The 21,406-nt window shown below is 41.4% G+C and overlaps 1 protein-coding gene across 1 annotated transcript; it reads right to left on the reverse strand.

Moving 5' to 3' along the window:
• Positions 1 to 1,245: 1,245 nt before the first annotated feature.
• S100A10 (S100 calcium binding protein A10) lies at positions 1,246 to 17,732 on the reverse strand. The gene is made up of 3 exons (XM_044676175.1): positions 17,631 to 17,732; positions 7,768 to 7,920; positions 1,246 to 1,657 (listed from the first exon to the last, which is right to left on the reverse strand). The coding sequence occupies exons 2-3, from the start codon at positions 7,897 to 7,899 to the stop codon at positions 1,496 to 1,498; spliced, it is 294 nt and encodes a 97-aa protein (XP_044532110.1). The 5' UTR covers positions 7,900 to 7,920; positions 17,631 to 17,732; the 3' UTR covers positions 1,246 to 1,495.
• Positions 17,733 to 21,406: the final 3,674 nt, after the last annotated feature.

Genomic DNA, 21,406 nt, shown 5'->3' on the forward strand with positions numbered 1-21,406 from the left:
AATTTATTTGGGTAGGAGAAAGCTTGTAGTGGCGCTTCTTGGTTATCAGTAGTTGTCCTGGTGGCTATCAAAGGGGTGGATAGAGCTTCAGATTTAGTGTCTATTCCTATTGAAAAAAACAAAACAAAACAACTAGCACAGAAATGAAAAAAGTCACACAGCAATAGAACTTGCCTTTGTAGAATTTTCTTAGTCCCACTCAAACCCACTAGTTCAGAAAAGGGATTCTCCTTTATCTTCTATGAAATTTGGGTTGGACCGTGTCCTGTTATTTCTCTAGTGCCTCCCATAAAGCCAAGCACATAGTAGGCACTCAATAAATGCTAATGGAAATTTTGTTGAGGCATTCCATTCCTCCCACTGCCCAGTTCTTTGTCCCGGGGTTTAAATGTTTTTGTCCCTCGATCTAGGGGTCTTTACTGAAAAAAAAAAGTTTTGGTTTATTCTGTGAGTCCTAATATAGTAGGAAGAATGCTAAACTTGGGAGTCAGGAGATGGTCTGGGTTCAATTTTTGTCTCTGACAGTTGCCATGTAATCATAGGGAAGTTATTTAAACTCTTAGAGCCTCAACTTTCTCCTCTGTAAACCAAATAATGCCTCACGAGGTTGTTGAAAATAGAATTAGATAGTATAGAGGCACAGGGAATACAGTATAGAACTTATAGTCAAGAAGACAAGCTTACATCCTGCCTGATTCTTTATAACTGATTAAGTCATTTTAAAATAGCCTCAGTTTCTGAAGCTGTAAAATGGGATCATAAGAGCAACTATCTCAAGAGCACTTTTTAAACCTAAATGAGCTATGTAAACGTTAGCTAAAATTATAACATGTAAACTTTGAAAGCTATGAGAAGTACAAGTATCTCTTAGGCATAATTGCAAAAGGCGGGATTGATAGGCATGTTTGTTTTCCCACCTACCTAGGTAAGGCGACATTCATGAATGTAACATTTGGGACCCTCTTGTGTAGGCATTCCTATTCCCTGGGTGACTGGTGGGAGCAGAGCTGCAGGCTCTGCTCTGTGGCTGAGCATCATTCAGGCAGAATTTGGAATAACAACCCACTCTCTTCTGTGGAATATGGTGACAGAGCATTGCTCCAGCCAGCTGGTCAGAGGTAGCTGGGAAGTATGCCAAGGGCAAGATGCCTCTCTGAGCTCTGTGTGACCAGGGAGGAAAACAATATTTCTGAAGAAGGAATAAGCTGACTCAAAGCAGACATTTAAAAGGATGTTTTCTCTTTTTATTGTGGGGAAGAGGGCGCATATAATATAAAAAAAAATCAAAAGCTTCTCTCGCATATATTTGTATTTTCTTTCCCTAGCTGTCAAATTGTAAGCCTGGAGTTCATTTGAACATTCTAAGGGCTTCTAAGGGCCTGGGTCTGCTCATGCAACTCCCTCATCCTTGGGGCAGCCATACGGGGATATCTTGAACATGACCATTTGGGATATTGCAATGGGTCAGGATTGGGAGGAGTTTCTTGGCTTGGGTTCATTTTTTGCCCTTCTGCTTCATGTGTACGACAAAATAGTCATTACACGCAATGGTCAGCCCAGCGATTAATGAGAAGAAACTCTGGAAGTTCACTTTTCCATCTCGGCACTGGTCCAAATCTTTCATAATCTTGTCCACAGCTAAAGGGTCTTTCTGGTTCTGGAAAAAAAAAAAAAGAATCACAAGAAGCAAAAACATGAATCAATTACTGGACTCAAGGACTTATATGTTAGATTCATATAGCTGGTCACTGAAGAGAAAGTATCTAAATTTTGGATTCGGAATCACCCCATCCCCTGCCCCCATAATAGTTTATTTTTCCCAAATACATGAAGAAAGTTTTTGACATTTATTTTCTCAATCCAAATTCTCTTTCTCTTCTGCCCTTAACCTGAAAGGGCAAGTATGGATTCTGATTTTTTAAAGAACTTTCAAGGTCAACTAGTTTAGAGGGAAAGAGAAGAAAGGATGGAACGGAAAGAGGGATGGAAAAACAAACTTTGAAAGTTTTAAGAATCCTTAATTAATACCATGACCATTCATGATGCCAGAGGACTCATGATGAAACATGCTATCCAGTACAGAGGGGATGGATTTAGGGGGCAGAATGAGATATATATTTTCTATGTGCAGTCAGGAAGAAATTTGTTTTGTGTGACTGCTTTTTTTTAAATGATAAATTTATTTTTCTTTTCCTTCTCCCCTTATGGCTACAGTATTCTTTTCTTAAAATAAATTTTTATTTATATCTTTTGTTTTTTGTATAGGAAAAGAGAAGAGTGCTCAAGTTAAACTTGGGTTTAATTCTAACTCTGCTAATTTCTGGGTGATCTCGGGCAAATTGTTTCATTTCTTTGGACCTCAGCTTCCTATCTGTAAAAGGAAGGTACAGGACTATATGATCTCTATAACCTCTTCCAAAAGAAAAATCCTTTTGTCTACCATAGAGCTATATCCAATGAATCTTGTGAGACTGACTATCTTCCAGAGAGGGTGAAAAGACTTTTATTTCTAGTCTTGCTCTTTGCATAGATTCCATTTTTAGGTAGTTATTCCTGAGAAAAAATCCACTATTCCTCCTGTCAAAATTCTAGCTCATCCTTTGTTCTGACAAGTTGTCTAGTTCTATCAAGATGATTATAGACTCAATAAGGTGGTCCCATCTGGGAAAAGGAGAAGTCCTGGTCACATAGTTTGCTGGATGCTTCCAGGAAGCATTGAGTGAAAGAAGACAGGATTCTAAAAAAGTTTTATATAGTTTTTTTGGGGGGGTGAGGAGTGGACTTCATTATCTTTTGCCATGATACACTATCTTCCCTGGATACTACACTCAGGGCAAACTTAGAATGTCTTGATTTTTTTTCTTATTTAAAACTTTTTTTGAATCCTGAATTCTCCCCTGCCCCTCCTCCACCCATTAAGAGGGCAAGATGTGATCTCAGTGATAAGATATTAAATCATGCAGAACATATTTCCATATCAGCCATGTTGGAAAAGGCAAGAAAAACAAAGTAAAAAAATTATGCTTCGATCTGTACTCAAGAGTCCAATGGTTATCTCTTTGAAGATGGATAGCATTTTTCATTCCAAGTCCTTTGGGGGTGACTTGGATCATTGTATTTATCAAAATAGTTCAAGTCATTCACAATTGATCATTGTACAGTACTGCTGTTATGGTACACAATGTTCTCTGGTTCTGCTCTTCTCTTCGCTTTGCATCAGTTCATATGGGTCTTTCCAGGTTTTTCTGAAACTGTTCTACTTATCATCTCTTATAGCACAATAGTATTCTATTACATCCATCAACCACAATTTGCCATTCCCCAATTGATGGGTATCCCTTCAATTTCTAATTCTTTGCTACCATAAAAAGAAGCTGTTATAAAAATATTTTTGTAGGTCCTTCTTCCTGATCTCTTTAGGATATAGACCTATATAAGTGGTGTTACTGGATCAAAGTTTTGTAGTTATTTGGGCATAGTTCCAAATTGTTCTCCAGAATAGTTGGACCAGTTCACAACTCCATCAACAAGTTCATTGGTGTCTCGATTTTCCTACATTCCCTCCAAAGTATCTTCCCTGTCATATTAGCCAATCTGATAGGTTATGAGATGGTACCTCAGAGTTGTTTTAATTTGCATTTCTCTAATCAATAATGACTTAGAACATTTTTTCATATGACTATAGATAGCTTACATTTTTTATTCTGAAAACTGCCTGTTCGTATCCTTTGCCATCAATTGGGGGATGGAGTGTCTTGATTTGTTGGTGGTAGTTGGGTATCAGAGAGGCAGCCAGGCCTTCTCCTTGGTTTCTGTGCCTTTGTACCCACATTTAGCTTTTGGAATAGGTTGGAGAGGGGGCTCTTTTTGCTTCTTGGTTTCATGGTGATTTGACTTTTTCTCTGTAGCTTGATAGTGTTAAGTGTTAAATGTATGTATTTTCATGGGGCTGGGGAAAGAATGCTAGTCATGGAGTCAGAGGATCTGAGTGTGAATCCTAGCTCAGACACTTACTGTTTCTATGATCACTGGGTAAATCATTAAACCCCTTTAGATCTGTTTCCTTATCTGTAAAATAAAGGGATTGGAAAGAGATAATGTGGTATAGTGCTGGACTTAAAGTTAGGAAGTTTGAATCTTGCCTTAGATATTTAATAGGTAGGTGGGCAAATCATATAAATTTCTCTGAGACTCAGTTTCCTCACTTATAAAATGAAGGTATTGGATTCGAATGACCTCTAAGGTCCCGTCTAGCTCAAAATCTATGATCCTATGATCCCATATGAGTTTCATCATTAACTATGGAAGGACCTCAGAAGCCTCTGGATCTCAGTGGTTCTTAATCTGGGGCCCAAGAACTTAAAAAAAATTCTGATAATTGTATTTCAATAATGATTTTCTTTTGAATCCAAGCATTTTGTATTATGCATTTAAAAAACATGACTCTGAAAAGGGGCTCACAGGCTTCACCAGACTGCTAAAGGAGGGCCACGACACAAAAGAAACATGAAAATCCCCTTTTCTAAACCTTCTACAAAACATAGATGAAATTGTATTGATTTCCACTTCAGTATTTATGGGAACAAATGTTCCCCAACTTTTACTAAAATCTTTAGTTGATTTGTTGAGCATTTTTGACTTTCACTAAGAAATCCAGAAAGTCAACGTTGAGGTTTTTCTCCCCCCTCAAGAGCTTGAATATCAAAATTTAAGCAATTAAATGAGGCCTTATATCTGCCTCCTTCACTCTGAGAAACTGACTGCTTTTGGGGAAGAGATTTCAGCAAATTCTGGCCATACTCCCAGCTTTTTGGCTGTGAGCAGACTGGTGGGTAAACTTTGATGAGGTAAGGAACCCACTTGAAAAAAAACAAAAGGCTGTGCAGCATAGTAAGGGATGGGGGGAGGTTTTGAATTGGAATCATGACCTCATACCTGGAATAAATCACTCATATGTCCTTTTGTGATCCTCATTGCCCCTTTTGGACCCGTCAGCCTTTAGGAGTAAGAGTCTGTGTCTTTCTATGTTGTGCAGCTTTTATGTTAGAAATGACTTTATTTTTCAGAATCTGGAGATGGGACAGCCAGAGGGCCCTTGGCTATCTGTCTGTCATGGGCTGGCTTATGAAGAGCCAGGAAGCACTGATTGGAAAGCCTCTAGGCTTGAGGAAAACAGCAATTTAATAATACAAGATCTAGATTAGAAGGAGGTGAAAGACCCTGGGGAAAACTCCTCCCTTTCTCTTTCCTCATTCCCCAAACTACACACAAAGGGCAATCCAGATCTAGCCCATCTCTGGAAATCTGAGTCTGGACTTGAACTGGCCTAGAAGAGATTTGCTTTGGTATTTAGTAGTAGGATAACGATGGGTCACATTTATAGTGTACTTTAAGGTTTGCAAAACTCGATGCCAACATTATCGTATTTGATCCTCATGACCAGCCTGTGAGATCAGTGTTATATGACTGCCCCTATTTTATAGATTATGAAATTCAGGGTCAGAGAGGTTAAGTTATTTGCCTGTAAACCTCTTAGCTAGGAAGTGGCTGAGGCAGAGTTTGAACCCAAGTTCTCCCAACTCCAAGTCTAGTATCTATCTACTGTTCATGTTTGGCCGCCTGTGTTCAGAGAACAGAATCAAACTTGAAAACTCCCCAAGGACAGGGATAATTTCACTTTTTAATTCTTTCTTATCCCCAGAGCCTGAGAGGCAGCTGTGGTATAGGACAGGGAGCTGGCCTTTGAGTCAGGAAGTCTGGCTGTGTCAGACACATCCTAGCTGTTTGATTCTGGACAATTCACTTAACCTCTCTGGGCCATGGGCAACTTTTTATGGAGAAAGGTGGAGGAAGTTCTTTATCTAAGAGTTCCCTATATCAATCAAATCGTAAGCCCTGTTCCTTATGTTTATTTTATTCCTAGAGTCAGGAATAGTGCCTGAGATTTTTTGTTGTTTATTTTCAGTCATGTCTGACTCTTCATGACCCCACTGGGGGTTTAAGAGAAAAGATCCTGGAGTGGGTTACCATTTCCTTATCCATCTAATTTTACAGATGAGGAAATTAAAGCAGACGGAGTAAAATGACTTGCCTAGGTGTACATAGCTTAGAACCTGGAGTGATTTGCCATTTCCTTCTCCAGCTTATTTTATAGATGAGGAAATTGAGGCAGAGTGAAGTGTCTTGCCCAGTGACACATAGCCAGTAAGTATGAGGCCAGATTTGAACACAGGAAAATGAGTTTTCCTTACTCTAGGTCTGATTTTGTATACACTGTGGCGCCATCTAGATGCCTGGCACATAGTAGGTACTAAATGCTTAACAGTTGATTGATTTAATTGTTTTCTTCATTCCGTTGCTAATTTTCATCAGCCTGGGGATGCCTGTCATAATAAATCAATAACAGACACAATAATACAATCAATAATACAACCACATTGGTAGTCGTCTCTCTGATCAGTCAGAGTATTGTTTCAAACAAAATGGCAGCCATAATTCACTATGAGTTTACCCTGTGCTTATAAAAGAGGAGTTATCTGCTTTACTAATGCACCATTTACTGGGGACAAATGGTAAGAGGCAGCCACAAGCCTTTTAACTTGATGTCTTTTCATCCTTTAGAAGCTATTAAATGATTCAATATCTAGCATAGTCATTATCTTTTCCAGTGATCTTGCAGAGAAGGAAGGGGCCACTTTGAGGTTTAATGTTTCCTAGTGTCTATTTCCATCTGTAGAACAGCCTTATCTCCTAAGATAGGTTGATCCAATCAGTATCTGGAGGACAGAGACATTCACCACTCACACAGCCTCCCCAAGTCAGGTCTAATTGGGCTAAGAGAAGCATTACTGTAGAAATGCAATGAATGATCTCTAAGGTCCCTTCCAGCTCTAAGTCTTTATTATTCTAAATTATGGCTTTCTGTTCTCCTTTCATTTTCAGCTAAAAGAGTCTTCCTTTTCCCATGGAAAAGCTATTCCTTATGGAATGATGCTTAGATTCCACTAAGGAGACATTCAGCATTTTTATTCTATAGATTAGAGCCTGGGAAAGAAGAAAGATCCTTTTTCCTTAGAGGAACTTAAGGAGGACAATTTAAATTATGGAATGTGGCCAAAATGTAAAGACTGCAACCCTGATTTTGAAAAGTTGAGTGAATCAGTTCACTCATTTACTATCTTTCAATATAGCAACTCTTCTGTGACTCCATTCTCTTGAATGTTTTGACTATTTTTATGCCATTGGTTGAAGTCTACGTTGCCTTACGGTTATTCATAGAAAGACTACTGTACTGCATCCTTATCAGAAAAGACCTAGGTTCCTCAGACACTTGCTAGTTGTGTGAACTTAGACAAGTCAGCTTAACCTCTCTGAGCCTCAGTTTCTTCATCTGTAAAATGGGCATCAAAATAATTGCACCCATCTCACAGGCTACTTTGGAGGATCAAAGCAGAGCTTGTATGTAGAACATTTTGCAAATCTCAAAACACCGGAATATACTTAGCAATTATTGTTACTTTTATCAGAGTATAAGCCCTTTGAAGATAGCAATCCTATCTTCATCTTTGCACAGTCACCCCTCCCTGTCCCGCCCCAGTATCCCCCTGCACATAGCAGACATTCATTAAGGAGTTGTTGAATCAGTGGAAATCCTGTGCCATAGTCCATATTAGAAGGAAGTAATGGAAAAGGAAAAGAAGAAGAAAATGAAGAGTCTAGAGGCTAAACTATTCTCTTCTGTCCTTTAAAATTTTTTTCAATATTTACTTCCAAGAATCCAGGGAACTCTTTTTCCATGAGAACTCTTAGATCTTCTTTTTCTAAGTAGCCTTTGTCTCCAGCAAACTTATGAAATGTAAACATCATGGTTTCCATGGCGTGTTCCATTTGAGATGGCATCTTGGTGGTGTCTTCTGAAACCTGTTCAAAGATGCCCCAAACACACAGAGTTCATTTGCAAGTTTAAGCTCAGGAGTTATGAGACTATAACCTGTTTGCTGGTTTTTCTTAGGATAGCTGTCTCTATAGCACCAACCTCTGGCTCTAAGGAAATCAGACACAAATATTTTGTTTCAACAGCTTTGAATTGGGCCATTTTCCCTCCCATCTCAGAGCTAATTCAGCTAGCTCTAACTATAATTATTAGGAAAGGCAGGATTAGTGTTTTCTCTCCAGGGTAATCATGTCTCCCCAACCTCTCCTTCCCATCCTCCGCTCTCTAAGCTTTTTAACTAACAAAATGATTTATTGAAAGGAAAGATATTTCATTGTTTTCCTTGGTGCCTGTTAATTAAGCTTTTATCTGAGCCTGAATACTCCAACCTCACGTACTATGTGCTCTGTTATTGGATATGAAAATTCAACTCTTTAAGCCCAGGGTGGATGTTCTGTGTTGAACTTAGATGGGAGGCATGGACAAGAGTCATAAGGTTGAGAGGGAATGGATGGATTGTAATTTGCATCAGTGAAGGAAATATCCTCATTGATAAAAATTATAGATCTATTGAAATATTTTACTTTTTGAGTACATATTGTTTTCCCCAGTAGAATATAAGCTCCTTGAGGGCAAGGACTACTTTGTTTTTAGATCTCTAGTACTTGCATAATGCTTGACACATAATAGCGAATTAATAAATGCTGGCTGGGTGAGCTGAATCTGTCTTACATGAACATATTTCTAGGAATATTATCAGTTAAAATACTTGGTTGAGATGATTTTTAACTAGTTGAGCATAATGAATGGGGAGGAGGAGTCTCAGCAAGACTCAGAAAGAATGTTTTGGCAAAAACAAAGGGGGACCTTGACCAAGGCATTCTTGCCAAGTTAATCACTAGATATGAAACAGATGGAAAGTTTCACAGAATGACATTCAAAAGCCCACTTAAAAACCACCAAAAAGTTGTGGTTTTTGCTTGGCATTAACTAGCTAATAAGACACTCAACAATGATAGATTCCTTCTAGTATCTCCTTTACTGGTTCAAGGTGAAGTTCATGAACAGGAATATTAATTCCACTTAAGAAGAATCAGCCCTCTCCCCCTTTTTTATGTTCTGAGATGCAGAAGCTAATGTGCCATGGTGGGCCTTTTGAGCCAGAATGATAAATATAAATCTGAACCAGGAATTAAGAAGGTCCTTCACTTGAAGACAGCAAGAACTAAAGGAAGATGAAATACTCTAGAGATCCTTCACTCCTCACCATCCCATAGACAAATACAATTCAGAGCCAGCCCATCTCTGATGATCTGGGTATGGACTTGAGAGGACCAGGAAGGGGTCTGCTTTTGGTGACAGTGGTTCTAACTCTTTAAAAGTCTTGAGAGAGACTTCTCTAAGAAGAATGAAAATGAGGATGCACCACTGATAGAGAAGGTCCTATTGTCCCACCCTAAATCTAAAATCATTTGAATCCTAGCAATGAAATAGGAATAACAGAGATTAAAATAAAATTATTCCAAAATCCTAGGATCCCCTGAAACCAGACCTGTTGTCTCCTCCCTATTAATTTCTAAAGACTCTATAAAATTTAGTGGCTATACAATTCTTCTAATTCCACTTTGTCATAGATAAAAGCAGAATATTCCCAAAGAGTTTTTTTTAAACAATCTTTAGGGAGGTGGTTAAGCAAGAAAGTCTGGTTGTCTTGGAATTGTATTCATTTCTGGGCTCCAAAAACACTGATAAACTGGAGACCTTCCAAGGGAGGATGATGGGAATGGCCAAAGGCCCTGAGATCATGCCACATATGAGTTGGCTAAAATAAATGATATAACAGAAAGACCACTGACTCTGGAGTCAGAGGCCTTGGGTTAACATTCTGCCTCTGTTGCTCAAACAAAATTATGAATCCTATATCCAAAAGATGAATTTGGTGTCACCAACTATTTATTTATGTGAAGTATAACAAAACATGCAGTATCATTTTCTTTGGCAAATTTCATTGTGTATAAATCAACTCTTTCTTGACTATTCTGCTGGTGTGGGTTTTTGAATACTTTGCGTCCAGAGTATCACTATTAATTTATCATATTATTAGTGTATGGTTTATTATTTAATTATGATATATTATTGATATGGATAACTTTAGAAAAAACTACTTAACCTCATTTTCCACATCTATAGAGAGAAGGTGGGAGAAAATGGTCTCTGAGATCCCTGTGAGCCTAAAAACTGGGGATTTTTAGTCTGGAGAACAGAAGGGGAATACAATAGCTGTCATCTTCAAGTGTTTTAAGAGCTATTAGACAAAAGAGGAATGAGATTTGTTCCATTTTGTCCCAGAGGATAGAATCAGGAACAAGGGGCAGAAGTTGCATGCAAATTTAAGCCTGATCCTAGGAAGGAAAAATCACTTTCTACCAGTCAGAGCTATTCTAAATTGCCTAAAGAGATGGTGAGCTCTTTTATTGGAGATCTTCAGGCAAAAATGATGACTACTTGTCATGTTGTGGAAAGGATTTTGGAGGAGTAGAGTTTGTATTAATGGTTGTGATTTTTGATAGGATGGGACCCTACCAATGTCTTCTCTAAGGCAGGAGAGATCTGATATTCCCAAAGAATCTTTCCGGAGTCAAGCCTGTCATGTAATGAGTACTCTTGTCTCTGATATATTCTCATCATGCTTCACTCAAGGAGATTAGTTTCCTTATATTTATTTATTTTTAAACCCTTACTTTCCTCTGTCCTAGAATTGATACTAAGTCCTGGTTCCAAGGCAGAAGAACAGTAAGGGCTGGGCCATTGGGGTTAAATAACTTGCCCTAGGATGGGAGAGAGTCAAGATTTGAGCTCAGGTCCACCTAATTCTGTCCACAGAGCCATGGAGTTTCCCCTAGTTTCCTTATTTTTAGAATGAAACAAAAGTGACGTATTCAAGGTAACATGGGCAGTAAGTAGCTGATCCATAATGTGAACCTGATTCTCTACGGGGTTCTTTCCCCTTAGACTCTGAGCTCCTTGAGACATGGGACTATTTAACTTTCATTGAATCCAAAATGTTTATTAGCATAGGGCCTGACACATGATAGGATTTTAATAAATGCTAATTTACTGACTGACCCTGACACCAGCCCATTGCATCAGGCTTATAAGAGCGTAGATTCATAAGCTTGAAGGGATTTTTAAAGGAATCTGAGGAAATAGAGAGATTTAAATGACTTGTTACCCTTCTAAGTAAACATCTAAGGTGGCATTGGACCATTTTCCCTTTTTAATTTACCAAATGGATTGAAAGTCCAGCAATCGGCAGATTGCCTTCCCTCTGCCCTCTTTCACAAGAAAAAGCAGAAAAATGAGACTTGGGTGATAATGAAATGAATAAAGAACTCTTGAAACAAAAGCCTACATTTCGAATGTCATTCACCCTGGCTCTTGTGGGCGTTGGCTAAGGACTACAGTTAGGGAATTGTGTTAAGCAGAAGGGGGTTGGCCTGCCCCAAAACCAATAAAGAAGGGGAGGAAAATGTGTGGCTTAAGCTGCCCTTCTGACTAGTGGATGAATCACTGAAATGTTGCAGTTCTTGCTGGGGACCCCCTCGCTTCCCTCTCTGGCAGCTGCAAAGCCTGAATCAGCTTAGCTACAACCTCTGTATTTGGGTGGGGCTCAGGCAAACCGACCCTTTTCTAATTCTGCTTGGAATTTGGTGGCAGCACTTTAGAGGAAATGAGCCTAATATTTCCGTTCCTCCAGCTATCCTCCCAGGCTAAGCTATTCCAGATCGATGATAGGGTGGGGCTCCTCCATCTTATATTGACAACTCAATTCCCACCTAGAAGCAGACCTTAAAGGTAGCCTGCAGAAAAAGGGCACAGGGATGGAAGAAGGGACCTTGGCTGACTTAAAAATATGGAATCTGAAGAAACTGCAGAGGTCATCCACTCTCCCTGTCCTTCCCCTTCCCTCCTCCATTTTACAAATTAAGACACGGAGGCGCCAGAAATGTCCAGTGACTTGTCCAACACCACATGCATAGTAAAGAGCTGAGTCAAGATTCACAATGAGGTTGATTCTTAATTCAGCCTGCTTTCCACTGTACCAGCCTAGGCTCATTTCCTCCCCGCTCCTCGTTTTACAGAGGAGGAGACTGACAGTGACAAAACAGAAGGGCTAGGATTTGAACCCAGAGCTTTTGGCTTCAAATGGAGAATTCTGTTGACCAGGATCTCTTAAGCTGTTACAAGGGGACCCAAGGTTAAGGGGAAGTGTGTAAGCCCCTTGGTCAAGACTGAGAACTGAAGAATACTAGATGGAGCTTAAGAAGAACACTAGATGGAGCTTAAGAGACCATACCTCAGGTCTGAACCACATGTAACAGAAGGGAGGGGCTGAGAAAGGAAGGGCCCCAGGATGTTGGGCAGAGAAAGCACATTCTAGAAATGAAGGAAAATATGAACCCTGCAAAACAGGTCTGATTAGACCCCTCAAAATTACTTTTTCTTCCTTTTAATCTTGTTTCTTTTCTCCCTCAATTTCTCTTCACGTTTCTTTCTCCTTTAGGAGTTTAAAAAACCATTCCAGGAATCAGTATATGATTGGCCCTATGCTAGAAAAAGTTAAATCTCTGCTAGTGTGAATAATGATGCTCCCACCCCTATGAAGTGGTTACATTCAAATTCACAAGGTATTTGCTTTGGGCTGGAACCAATGACCATAGTTTGCGTAATTATAACTTCAAATACTAAAATATGAATATCTGAGAATGCTTCAGAGGATTCATTATTTGCACTGACAGGGACCTCCATGTATCTTTACTGTCCAGTCAATTTCTTAACGTTTCTCTGTTGCTGCTGCCAGTAAACCCTGTATGTTTGCTATCCATTTTGGAGCTGAAGGAGACCTCAATGGACGTGATCCAGTGCAACCTCCTCTTCTAACTGGTGAGGAAAGAGGCATGGAAGAAGGGGAGTGACTTGACCAAGGGCACAGTTAAAAAAAGTAGCCAAGTCAGGATGCCAACTCAGATCCTCTGACACCATACCCCAGCCTTTCCCCATTCTACCTGCTGCCAGCCTTGTCTTTCTTGGACTGTGAGCTCCAGGAGGGGGACAGTCTGAAATATTTTTCTTTTTTGGTTATCAGTACTCAATTAAACAAATCCTTTCTATGCAAGTGAAATGGATGAGTACCTGCTTCTTAGAAACTGGAAATAAAAAGGGACTGGAGGCTTCTTTTGGAAGATACTTCTGAAAAGCCTCCTGAAACTAACCCTAGGACTATGTCCGGTTCAAGAAAACAAAAACAAAACCAAAAACATACACAACACCATTGGGCTTATGACCTCGTTCAGGATCTAATTTTAAATTGGCGTCATATGAAAATTGCCATTTTTCATCTCACGCATTTCATTTGTCCCTCTTTTCCTGTAGCCCACCCAGTTCAGCCTGAGGTTGGCAGCATTTCAGCAAAAACTTTCAACAAAAACAAACAGCTATTTAACATGTTTGAGGTTTTCTTGTTTTTGCCATTGGGAAGTCTTAAAGTAATGGTTCCAGAGCTGATTCTAGCAGGAATTCTTGAATTTGGTCTCTAACAGGGAGGCCTGTTAGGGGTTCTGAAGAATTAGGTTCTGAAGGATGGGTCTGGGTCTGATTAGAATCTTTCCTGCCCCAATTCACAAATGGGGCTATCAAAGTCTTAAGAAACAAAGGAAAGGGGGCAGCTGGGTAGCTCAGTGGATTGAGAGCCAGATCTAGAGATGGGAGGTCCTAGGTTCAAATCTGGCCTCAGATACTTCCTAGCTGTGTGACCCTGGGCAAGTCACTTGACCCCCATTGCCCACCCTTACCAACTCTTCCACCAAGAAGCCAATACACAGAAGTTAAAGGCTAAAAAAAAAAAAAAAAAAAGAAAGAAAGAAAGAAAGAAAGAAAGAAAGAAAAGAAACAAAGGAAAGGGGGGCAGTTGGGTAACTCAGTGGATTGAGAGCCAGATCTAGAGATGGGAGGTCCTAGGTTCAAATCTGCCCTCAGATACTTCCCAGTTATGTGACCCTGGGCAAATCACTTAACTCCCATTGCCTAGCCCTTACCACTCCTCTGCCTTAGAACCAATACACAGTATTGATTCCAAGACAGAAGGTAAGGGTTTAAAAAAAAACAAACCAAAAAACTCTAAAAAAAAAAAAAAAAAAAAAAAAAGAAACAAAGGAAAGCATCCTGGATGAAAAAAAGATGCCAAAATGATAATAAGAGGAATGCAAATGCCTTTTGAGCTAGTTCAAAAATATCAATTATCTGGGATATGTATTTCTCTAAAGACTTGTTATATATAAGAATTCTGACTTGTTCCATTCTCCGATGTTCAATCCTTGTGGACTAGCATGTGGGAGCTACTTCGGAGAGGGATGGTAAGTAGTGGGAAACCTTTGTCAAAGGAGAGGCAATAGGATGGAGCCTGGCATTTCACAGAGCTTAAAATGCTAACATATGCTGAACAGCATGGAAACAATGGGCTTTTTCACTCTAGATCCAAGTTCACTCTAAGTGGCCAAACTCTAATAGAGCTGCAGTATTTTTTTTTTTTTTTGAGCCCATCAAGGGCACACCCAATCAGCCCCACCCAACCCAGGTCCCAAGAGATGAGAGACCATACAAGATGGTTGGCTAGAGGTTGCTTGAAAAATCCTGCAAAGAATATTTCCTAATAGGACTTCTCTTCCTCAAATATATGAGCTCATTGCAGCTGGCTATCAGGATTAATTTCAGACTTTCCCCAAAGACTTCTATATACTTCAGACTTATGCAGTAAAAAACTAGCCTCTTGTAAATGGGAGGTATCAATTACTTACAAGAGGATGAAAACTGGACAGCAGTCAGCAGGGGTGGGGCTGAGGAAGAAATCTGAAATGAATTATGAACTCATTCCTCTGCCCTACCCACAGTAGTATATTTCGCAATTTGCTGAAACACGTTAGAGGCAAAGATCAGATTATTACTGGACCTGGCCTCACTCCCAAGCCTAGGATAGAAATCCTAGCACCTAATTCAAGCTGGGGGTGGGGGGTGGGGGGAATCTGCAGGAACCACCCACCTCTTTTCTAACAAGAAAAAATACCTGCCAGCATTTCTCTCCCATGAGCAGTTATAAATCCAGGTTCCTCTGGTTCCCTGAATTTGTATTGTGTTTTCACCCACTTCTGCCCTTTGCTCCCGGAATACTCTCTCCTCAGCGTGGGCTTGTTAAGATCCTAGCTTTGCTTCGAGGCCAAATGCAATCCCTCCTCCTTCACAAAGTCTTCCTTCCCTGGTTCCTCTCAACAGAAAGTTCTCTCTCCTTCTTCTGGACTTCCATAGGTCTTTATTTCTCTCTTACATATTTATCGCATGAGGATCCTAAATTATAGTGTTGGGGAAGTTGAGTGACTTGTCTAAGGGACACTGGACAGGGCTTGGATTAAAATTCCAAATCAGCCCTCTTTCTAGTCTATCATTGCTGCTGCCTACCTGACATTCATTTTTGTATATGCATCTTCCAATAGACCATGGCTCGTGAGCATGTCTAAAAAAACCACTGATATTGGTACTAGAGTAGACTTTGTTTCTTTTGTAAGTCTATGTAATGAAAAGCATTATTCGGAAAAGGAAGTCCAAAGGTGTTCAGGATTCACAATAGGTTAAGAAACCCTCTACTAGGTGGAAGTTCCTCGAGGGCAGAAATTGTGTCCTCCTCTGCCTCTAGCATAGTCCCTTATACAGTAGTAACTCATTAAATAGAGGCCAAATGAATGAATGAATGATCACTTAGCAGTCCTGCCATGATCTCTATCAGTTTTATAACTGACCTCCAGAGCCCTCACTCAAGCAAACCAGTCTTCTTTCAAATCACAGTTCAAACTTGGCATTGACTGACTTCATCTGGGGAATGCCCTCCCAAATGCACAGCTTCCCTTTTCATTTAGGGATAGTTCTGCCTAAAGTATCAGAGAAACCAGTGGGGATCGGGGCCACACCCACAGTCTTGGCTGCTGAATCATCCAGTCTTCCATCTACCACTAGGTGAATCCAGGAACAGAGTGTGCTTGAAATATGGCCCTGGAAGCCATTAGGTCCAGAATGAAGGATGAAGTAGGTGGTGGGTGCCACCCATTCAAAAGCACTCCAAATCTAGCCCTCTCCCTTCTCTTTCTCCCAGTCCCCTCTCCCCCCAAAATTTCCAAACAGGCCCAATATTCCTTCTACTTCCTTACCCTGGACCATGGACTAACTCCCCCAGCTACAGAATTAAAATTTAGATAGTGCAGTAATAGGGGCTGGCATTAGCAGCTCCCTATTTCTCAAGTTATATTTAATGATAACCAGATGACTCAGTAAAGTTGTGGATCAGAGTCTAATTGCCTCCTTCCCACTGGGCAAAATTAACCTGCGAATTAGGGATTTAAGCGATTTCTCCTGGCTCTCCTCTCCACATTTAACTTTCTAAATTGAAAGGCCTGAAATGGAAACTTCCGCCTCCCCCAGGTGAGGAAACAGTTTAATTGAAGCTTCTTTCCCCCCTACTACCAAATTAGATAGCTGTGAGATTAGTTTTAAGATGGTTTTTGATTCCTGCCCCATCCCTTTTCTCTTCCCTCTCCCAGATCTCTCTCCTGTCCTATCTTTTTGCTTTTTCTAGTGCCCCCTCCTCCCCTCTGGGTAAGGACTAGGCAGCCACTTTCTAGTCTAGCGGACAAACAACAGGAAACCCAGCCCCAAAGCATCTGGGAGACAGAAAACGCCTCGGGAGTGTAAATGAGAGAGGGAAGCCAGGCAGCGACCCAAATAGCAGCATTCTAGTGCCCCAGGGAGTGCCCTCCATTAAACTCAGCCAAATATCCAACCATCTTTGCCCGAATGGGTAGTCAAAGGTTACGGCTGTCTATTCTCCAGAGAATTCCCAAGGCAGCCCCACTTGGCGTTTTGTGGGGAATAAATGTTGGAGGAACATCTGGCCAGAGTTTGGCCAGCTCTGACTGAAGGCTGCCTGCCAGAAAGATGGCTCCCAGTGTCCAGAGGATCAGCAGGGTAAGGGGGTGAGTGACTGGAGAATGGAAGTAGAGAGCAAGACAAGAAAAAGCAGAGAATGAGAGGAGAGGAAAAAGAAGGCAGCTCGAGCGGTCGCTTTTGTTTCTCCAACGCTTTAGAAGCAAAACAGCCCGGATCCTTGCGGGCATGGTCTCAGCATTCTAGCCCCTGGGTGTCCCAGGTGCCCTGGCACCCTCCCTTCTCGCGCCCCACCTCCTGATCTGTCTAGGTTCGCTTCTGGGTGTGGTCCCAGTCATTCTGGAGCAGCGGATTCCCCAGCGAACAGTTTCCCCCAGCAAGGAGCTTCGGGCACCTCCTGCTCCTGACACCCCTCAGACCCTAACCTTTTTATTTAGGACTCGCAGCCCGATTCGGGGAGCTGGGATCTCGGGGCCCAGTCTTGAGCAACCGAGTCCCAGTGGGGCGGGAGCTCCAGGCTATAGGAGCAGCGAGCGGGTACTCTCTTGGCCAGGGGGGGAGGGGGGTCCTAGAGTCGCGCAGCCGGCTCTACTGCTCCTCCCAGAGGTGCCTGGATTTGGCTTCGGGCTTCCCGCATCAGCGCCTCAGTGGGAGGAAGCGACAAAGCAGCCAAAATAATCTCAGAGATAGAGACCCAGAGAGAGGAACTCACCTTGCCTCAGCGAGAAACAGCAGCTGAGCGGAGATGCACACACACAGTGAGAAGCCTGTAGTGAGCACTTTTAGCCTTAGAGTTTCTTGGGGTGGGTGGGGGAGAGGGAGGAACGTGGGGCTGGGCAGGGGAGAGTGGGGGTAGCCTTTGATTGCACAGTGCCTCCTCTTGTCCCTCCCTTCCTTTTCTGCCCGCCCTCCCACCTCTAGTATGCCCAGGTTCTAACTCTTTCCAGTCCCCTCCCTCCTCCAGTTGTGTACGCGCGCGCCAGTGTTCTTTTCTGGCCAGACTGGTGCTTCCCCGTGGAAGGCTTCAGGGCATCCCGGAACTAGGGCAGACTACTTCCCACTTGACTTACTTTTAGACTGTAGGCTGTGTGTGGAAGTGGGGGGAGGCAGGACATGCGTGCTCCCTCTCTCCGGGTGTTGTGGATGGTGGAAACAATAGCATCCAGCAATCCTTGGGCAGGGCCATTTGGCGCAGAACCAATTTTAACAGGCAGCCTGGTATTATCCTGGTCTAGGAATTGCTTTCTCCAAGACTTGTCTTCCTAGCTGCTTCTGCTGGGGGAGTGTGGAACCGTCTGACACCTAGGAGATTGTAAAGATTTGGGCTGTGCCAAGAATATACACTAAAAGAACCCTGGAGCAAGTCAAGACGCTTCCCTGGCTGGGGTCTCATTACTCTTTAGGGAGAGGAAGAAGGAATGCAACCCGCCTTCTTTTACTTCCTTAACCTCTCAAACTAGCCCACGGGACTAGGAAAGAGATTCTGAGCCAGACAAAAGTGACTCGAGGCTGTAATGGGAGAATGTAAGCTTCCTGAAGTCAAGAACTGCTTTTGTTTTGTCTTTACGGTATATCCCCAGGGCTCAGGACGTGGTAATTGTAGTTGTTTTTGTTCCGTCCTGGGCGATTCTTCTGGACCATAGCTATTCAAGGGGTTCTACACTTGACATCCCCTAGTAGAGAGTCTTCCCGAAGGATTTCTCTTTTTCTTGGTCTCTCCAGTTTCTAAACAAAGAATGATAATAATAGCTAGCATTAAAAAAACAAAACAAAACAAACCATACCTTCCGTCTAAATATAAATTCTAAAACAGAAGAATAGTAAGGGGCAGGCAATTGGGGTTAAGTGACTTGCCCAGGGTCACACAGCTAGGAAGTATCTAAGGTCATATTTGAACCCAGATCCTTTTGACTTCAGACCTGGCTGTCCATCTACTGAGCCACCTAGCTGCCTCTACTTAGCATTTTTATAGAACTTTAAGGTCTATGAAGTAGATCTTTCCCTTACAACAACCCTTTTAGTAAGACTCTTGATTTCATTACCGAGGGGAGTTCCTATTAATGAATTCCTGCTACCAATGCACACTTAATTTCTCTTCAACTTTTGGACAACTAAGTAACCCAGTGAACAGAGAAATAGTGGCCACTTAAACCAGAAGACTCACACTAAGATTCACAGCAGTTTGGCATCAACAACTTGGCCATGTGATAGTAGAGGTGACTACATCACATTTATCCCATGATTATTTATGCAAAGTCAAAGACTACTTTTATTAAACACCCACTGTAGAGATTAGAGCTTGCTGTGCTGGGTGCTGGGTGCCATACGAAATTTAGAATACAGACCCTGTTCTCCCAGGTAGTAATGAAGAGTTTACCATCTAGAAGCCAAATGAAGCTGCTCATAGCAGCTAGGTGACATAGTGGATAGTGCCGGGCCTGGAATCAGGAAGACCTCGGTTCAAATCCAGCCTTACACACTTTTGAGCTGTGTGACCCAGGGCAAGTCATTTAACCTTGTTTGACACAGTTTCCCCATCTGTATAATGGGCTGGAGAAGGAAATGGCAAACCACTGCAGTATCTTTGCCAAGAAAATCCCAAACAGGGTCATGAAGAGTCAAACATGACTGAAACAACTGAAAACAAGTGGTCTGGGGACACTGAGAGGTTGTGACTATTAGTTGTCATCAGTAAGATTGGAACCCCCCAGGTCTTCCTGACTTTGAGGCCAGCTCTCCATGCAAATGGTACTATCTTCATTTTCCAGATCTTTTGATTCCCAAGCCAGGGCATGTTTTACTCTGCCAGATAGCCTCTCCCACTGCTTTGTACATAGTGAGTACTTCACATTTTTTAAAAATGAAAATTAATTTATTTGTTACTTTAAAATACCTAGGCAACTTCTTCCCTCCTTTCTTCTTCCCTCCATTAGAGAAGGCATCATTTGACAAAAAGATGAGTTTGGTTCAATTGAATTCTTTTTGACTTGTAGTCAGGAGCTCATGGGTTCATAGTTTTAAGTTTAGAGATCATGAAGACCAACTTTGCTTGTTTTACAAATAGGGAAACTGTGGCCTGGAGATTTTAAGTGATTTGCCTTAACAACAATTCTTATTCTTTCTTTTATCTCAAATACTTTCAGTAGTAAATTCCAGAATCTCATTGCCTTGACATTCAGGAAGTTTCAGTGTCAGTCCTCATGAGTAACAGCATTGCTGGTGATTGTGGCAACGAAGGTTCTCTGTCATGGTTGCGCCATATTAGATCAAAGTGCACTGATTTTATTGTCAGTAGTTAGTAGCATGGGGCCTTTTTAAGGACTTGACAGATGGTACAGAGGCTTTTTAAAGTCTGTTGCCTCCATTTACTCCTGGGGCACATCTGTGGCTCATGTGGAATTGCCACCATCATACTTCCTAGTGCCAATGGTTTCAGATAAAGTCACTGCAGAATATTGGTAAGCCATCAGATAGTTTGAAATTTATTTTTGAAATTTGTTTAGGACTGCCTGAAGGGGGATTGACAAGAGACTTCTGGGAAGGCTAATTTCTCCTTAACATTGCCTCTTCTGAGCTAGATCTAGTCAATCAGAATAATGAAAAGGATAACCAGACACAGAAGTATATTTTCTGATGTGTTCCTCTGTTTCGGGAAATCTTTATTCCCTGGCTACATTCTCTAAGCTCATTTTTACTGGGACCATGAGCTCATGCACCCTAGATTAGACATTTCTTAAGAACAGAAACTGTCTTTTTTGGGTGATCACTTATCTGAGACATCACAGGCATTTCTTTTTCAGATAGGGGTTGAATGACAGGATCTCTGAGATTCCCTTCCGACCCTGACATTTGGGAGTTCCCAGTGCATAGTGCAATGCCTTACATATAGCAGTGGCTAAATATTTCTCGATGGAAGGCAAGTTGCATAAATATAGACTATTACTTGATTTCTTCTGTAATCTTCCCCAGTTCATTACCATTCCCTGCTGAACCTAACTCAATAACATAGGCATTCATTAAGTGAAGACTGTAGGCAGAACACTGTACAGCCAGTTTAACTAAGACCTATGCTCCTGACTTGATGGAGTTTTCAGTCTCATAGAGAGATCTGACACCCCAATGACTACAATGATGTGACAGTTTCCTCAAACACAATGTTATATCTTTGGTCTCTGGGTATTTTCCTTGGCTGTGCCCCATTCCTGGAAGGCTATGTCCTCTCACCTGTCTCCCTTAGTTTCCCTGGATTTCTTCAACATTTAGTATCAAGTCCAACTTCTTCAGGAAGTCTCTCCCCATCCCTGTATCAGCCAATGACATCTTCTAACAGATTACATCTATTCTACATGGTATATATCTTGCATGTACCTAGTTATGGTGTCTCACCCATTAGAATATATGCTCTTGGAGGACAGGGACTGTAATTTTGCTTTTTATTTTTATTTTTTAATACCAGATCTTAGCACAGTGCCTGGAATACAATGAATA

The sequence above is a fragment of the Gracilinanus agilis genome, chromosome 4 (genome assembly GCF_016433145.1).
Source record: "Gracilinanus agilis isolate LMUSP501 chromosome 4, AgileGrace, whole genome shotgun sequence".
NCBI lineage: Eukaryota > Metazoa > Chordata > Mammalia > Didelphimorphia > Didelphidae > Gracilinanus > Gracilinanus agilis.

Bases quoted from the DNA above. Each gene is read 5' to 3' on its own strand.
- S100A10 (XM_044676175.1), bottom strand. From the start codon at position 7,899: ATGCCATCTCAAATGGAACACGCCATGGAAACCATGATGTTTACATTT. The intron at 1,658-7,767 runs GTAAATATTGAA...TTTTTTTTCCAG, and splicing joins AGTTCCCTGGATTCTTGGAA to AACCAGAAAGACCCTTTAGC.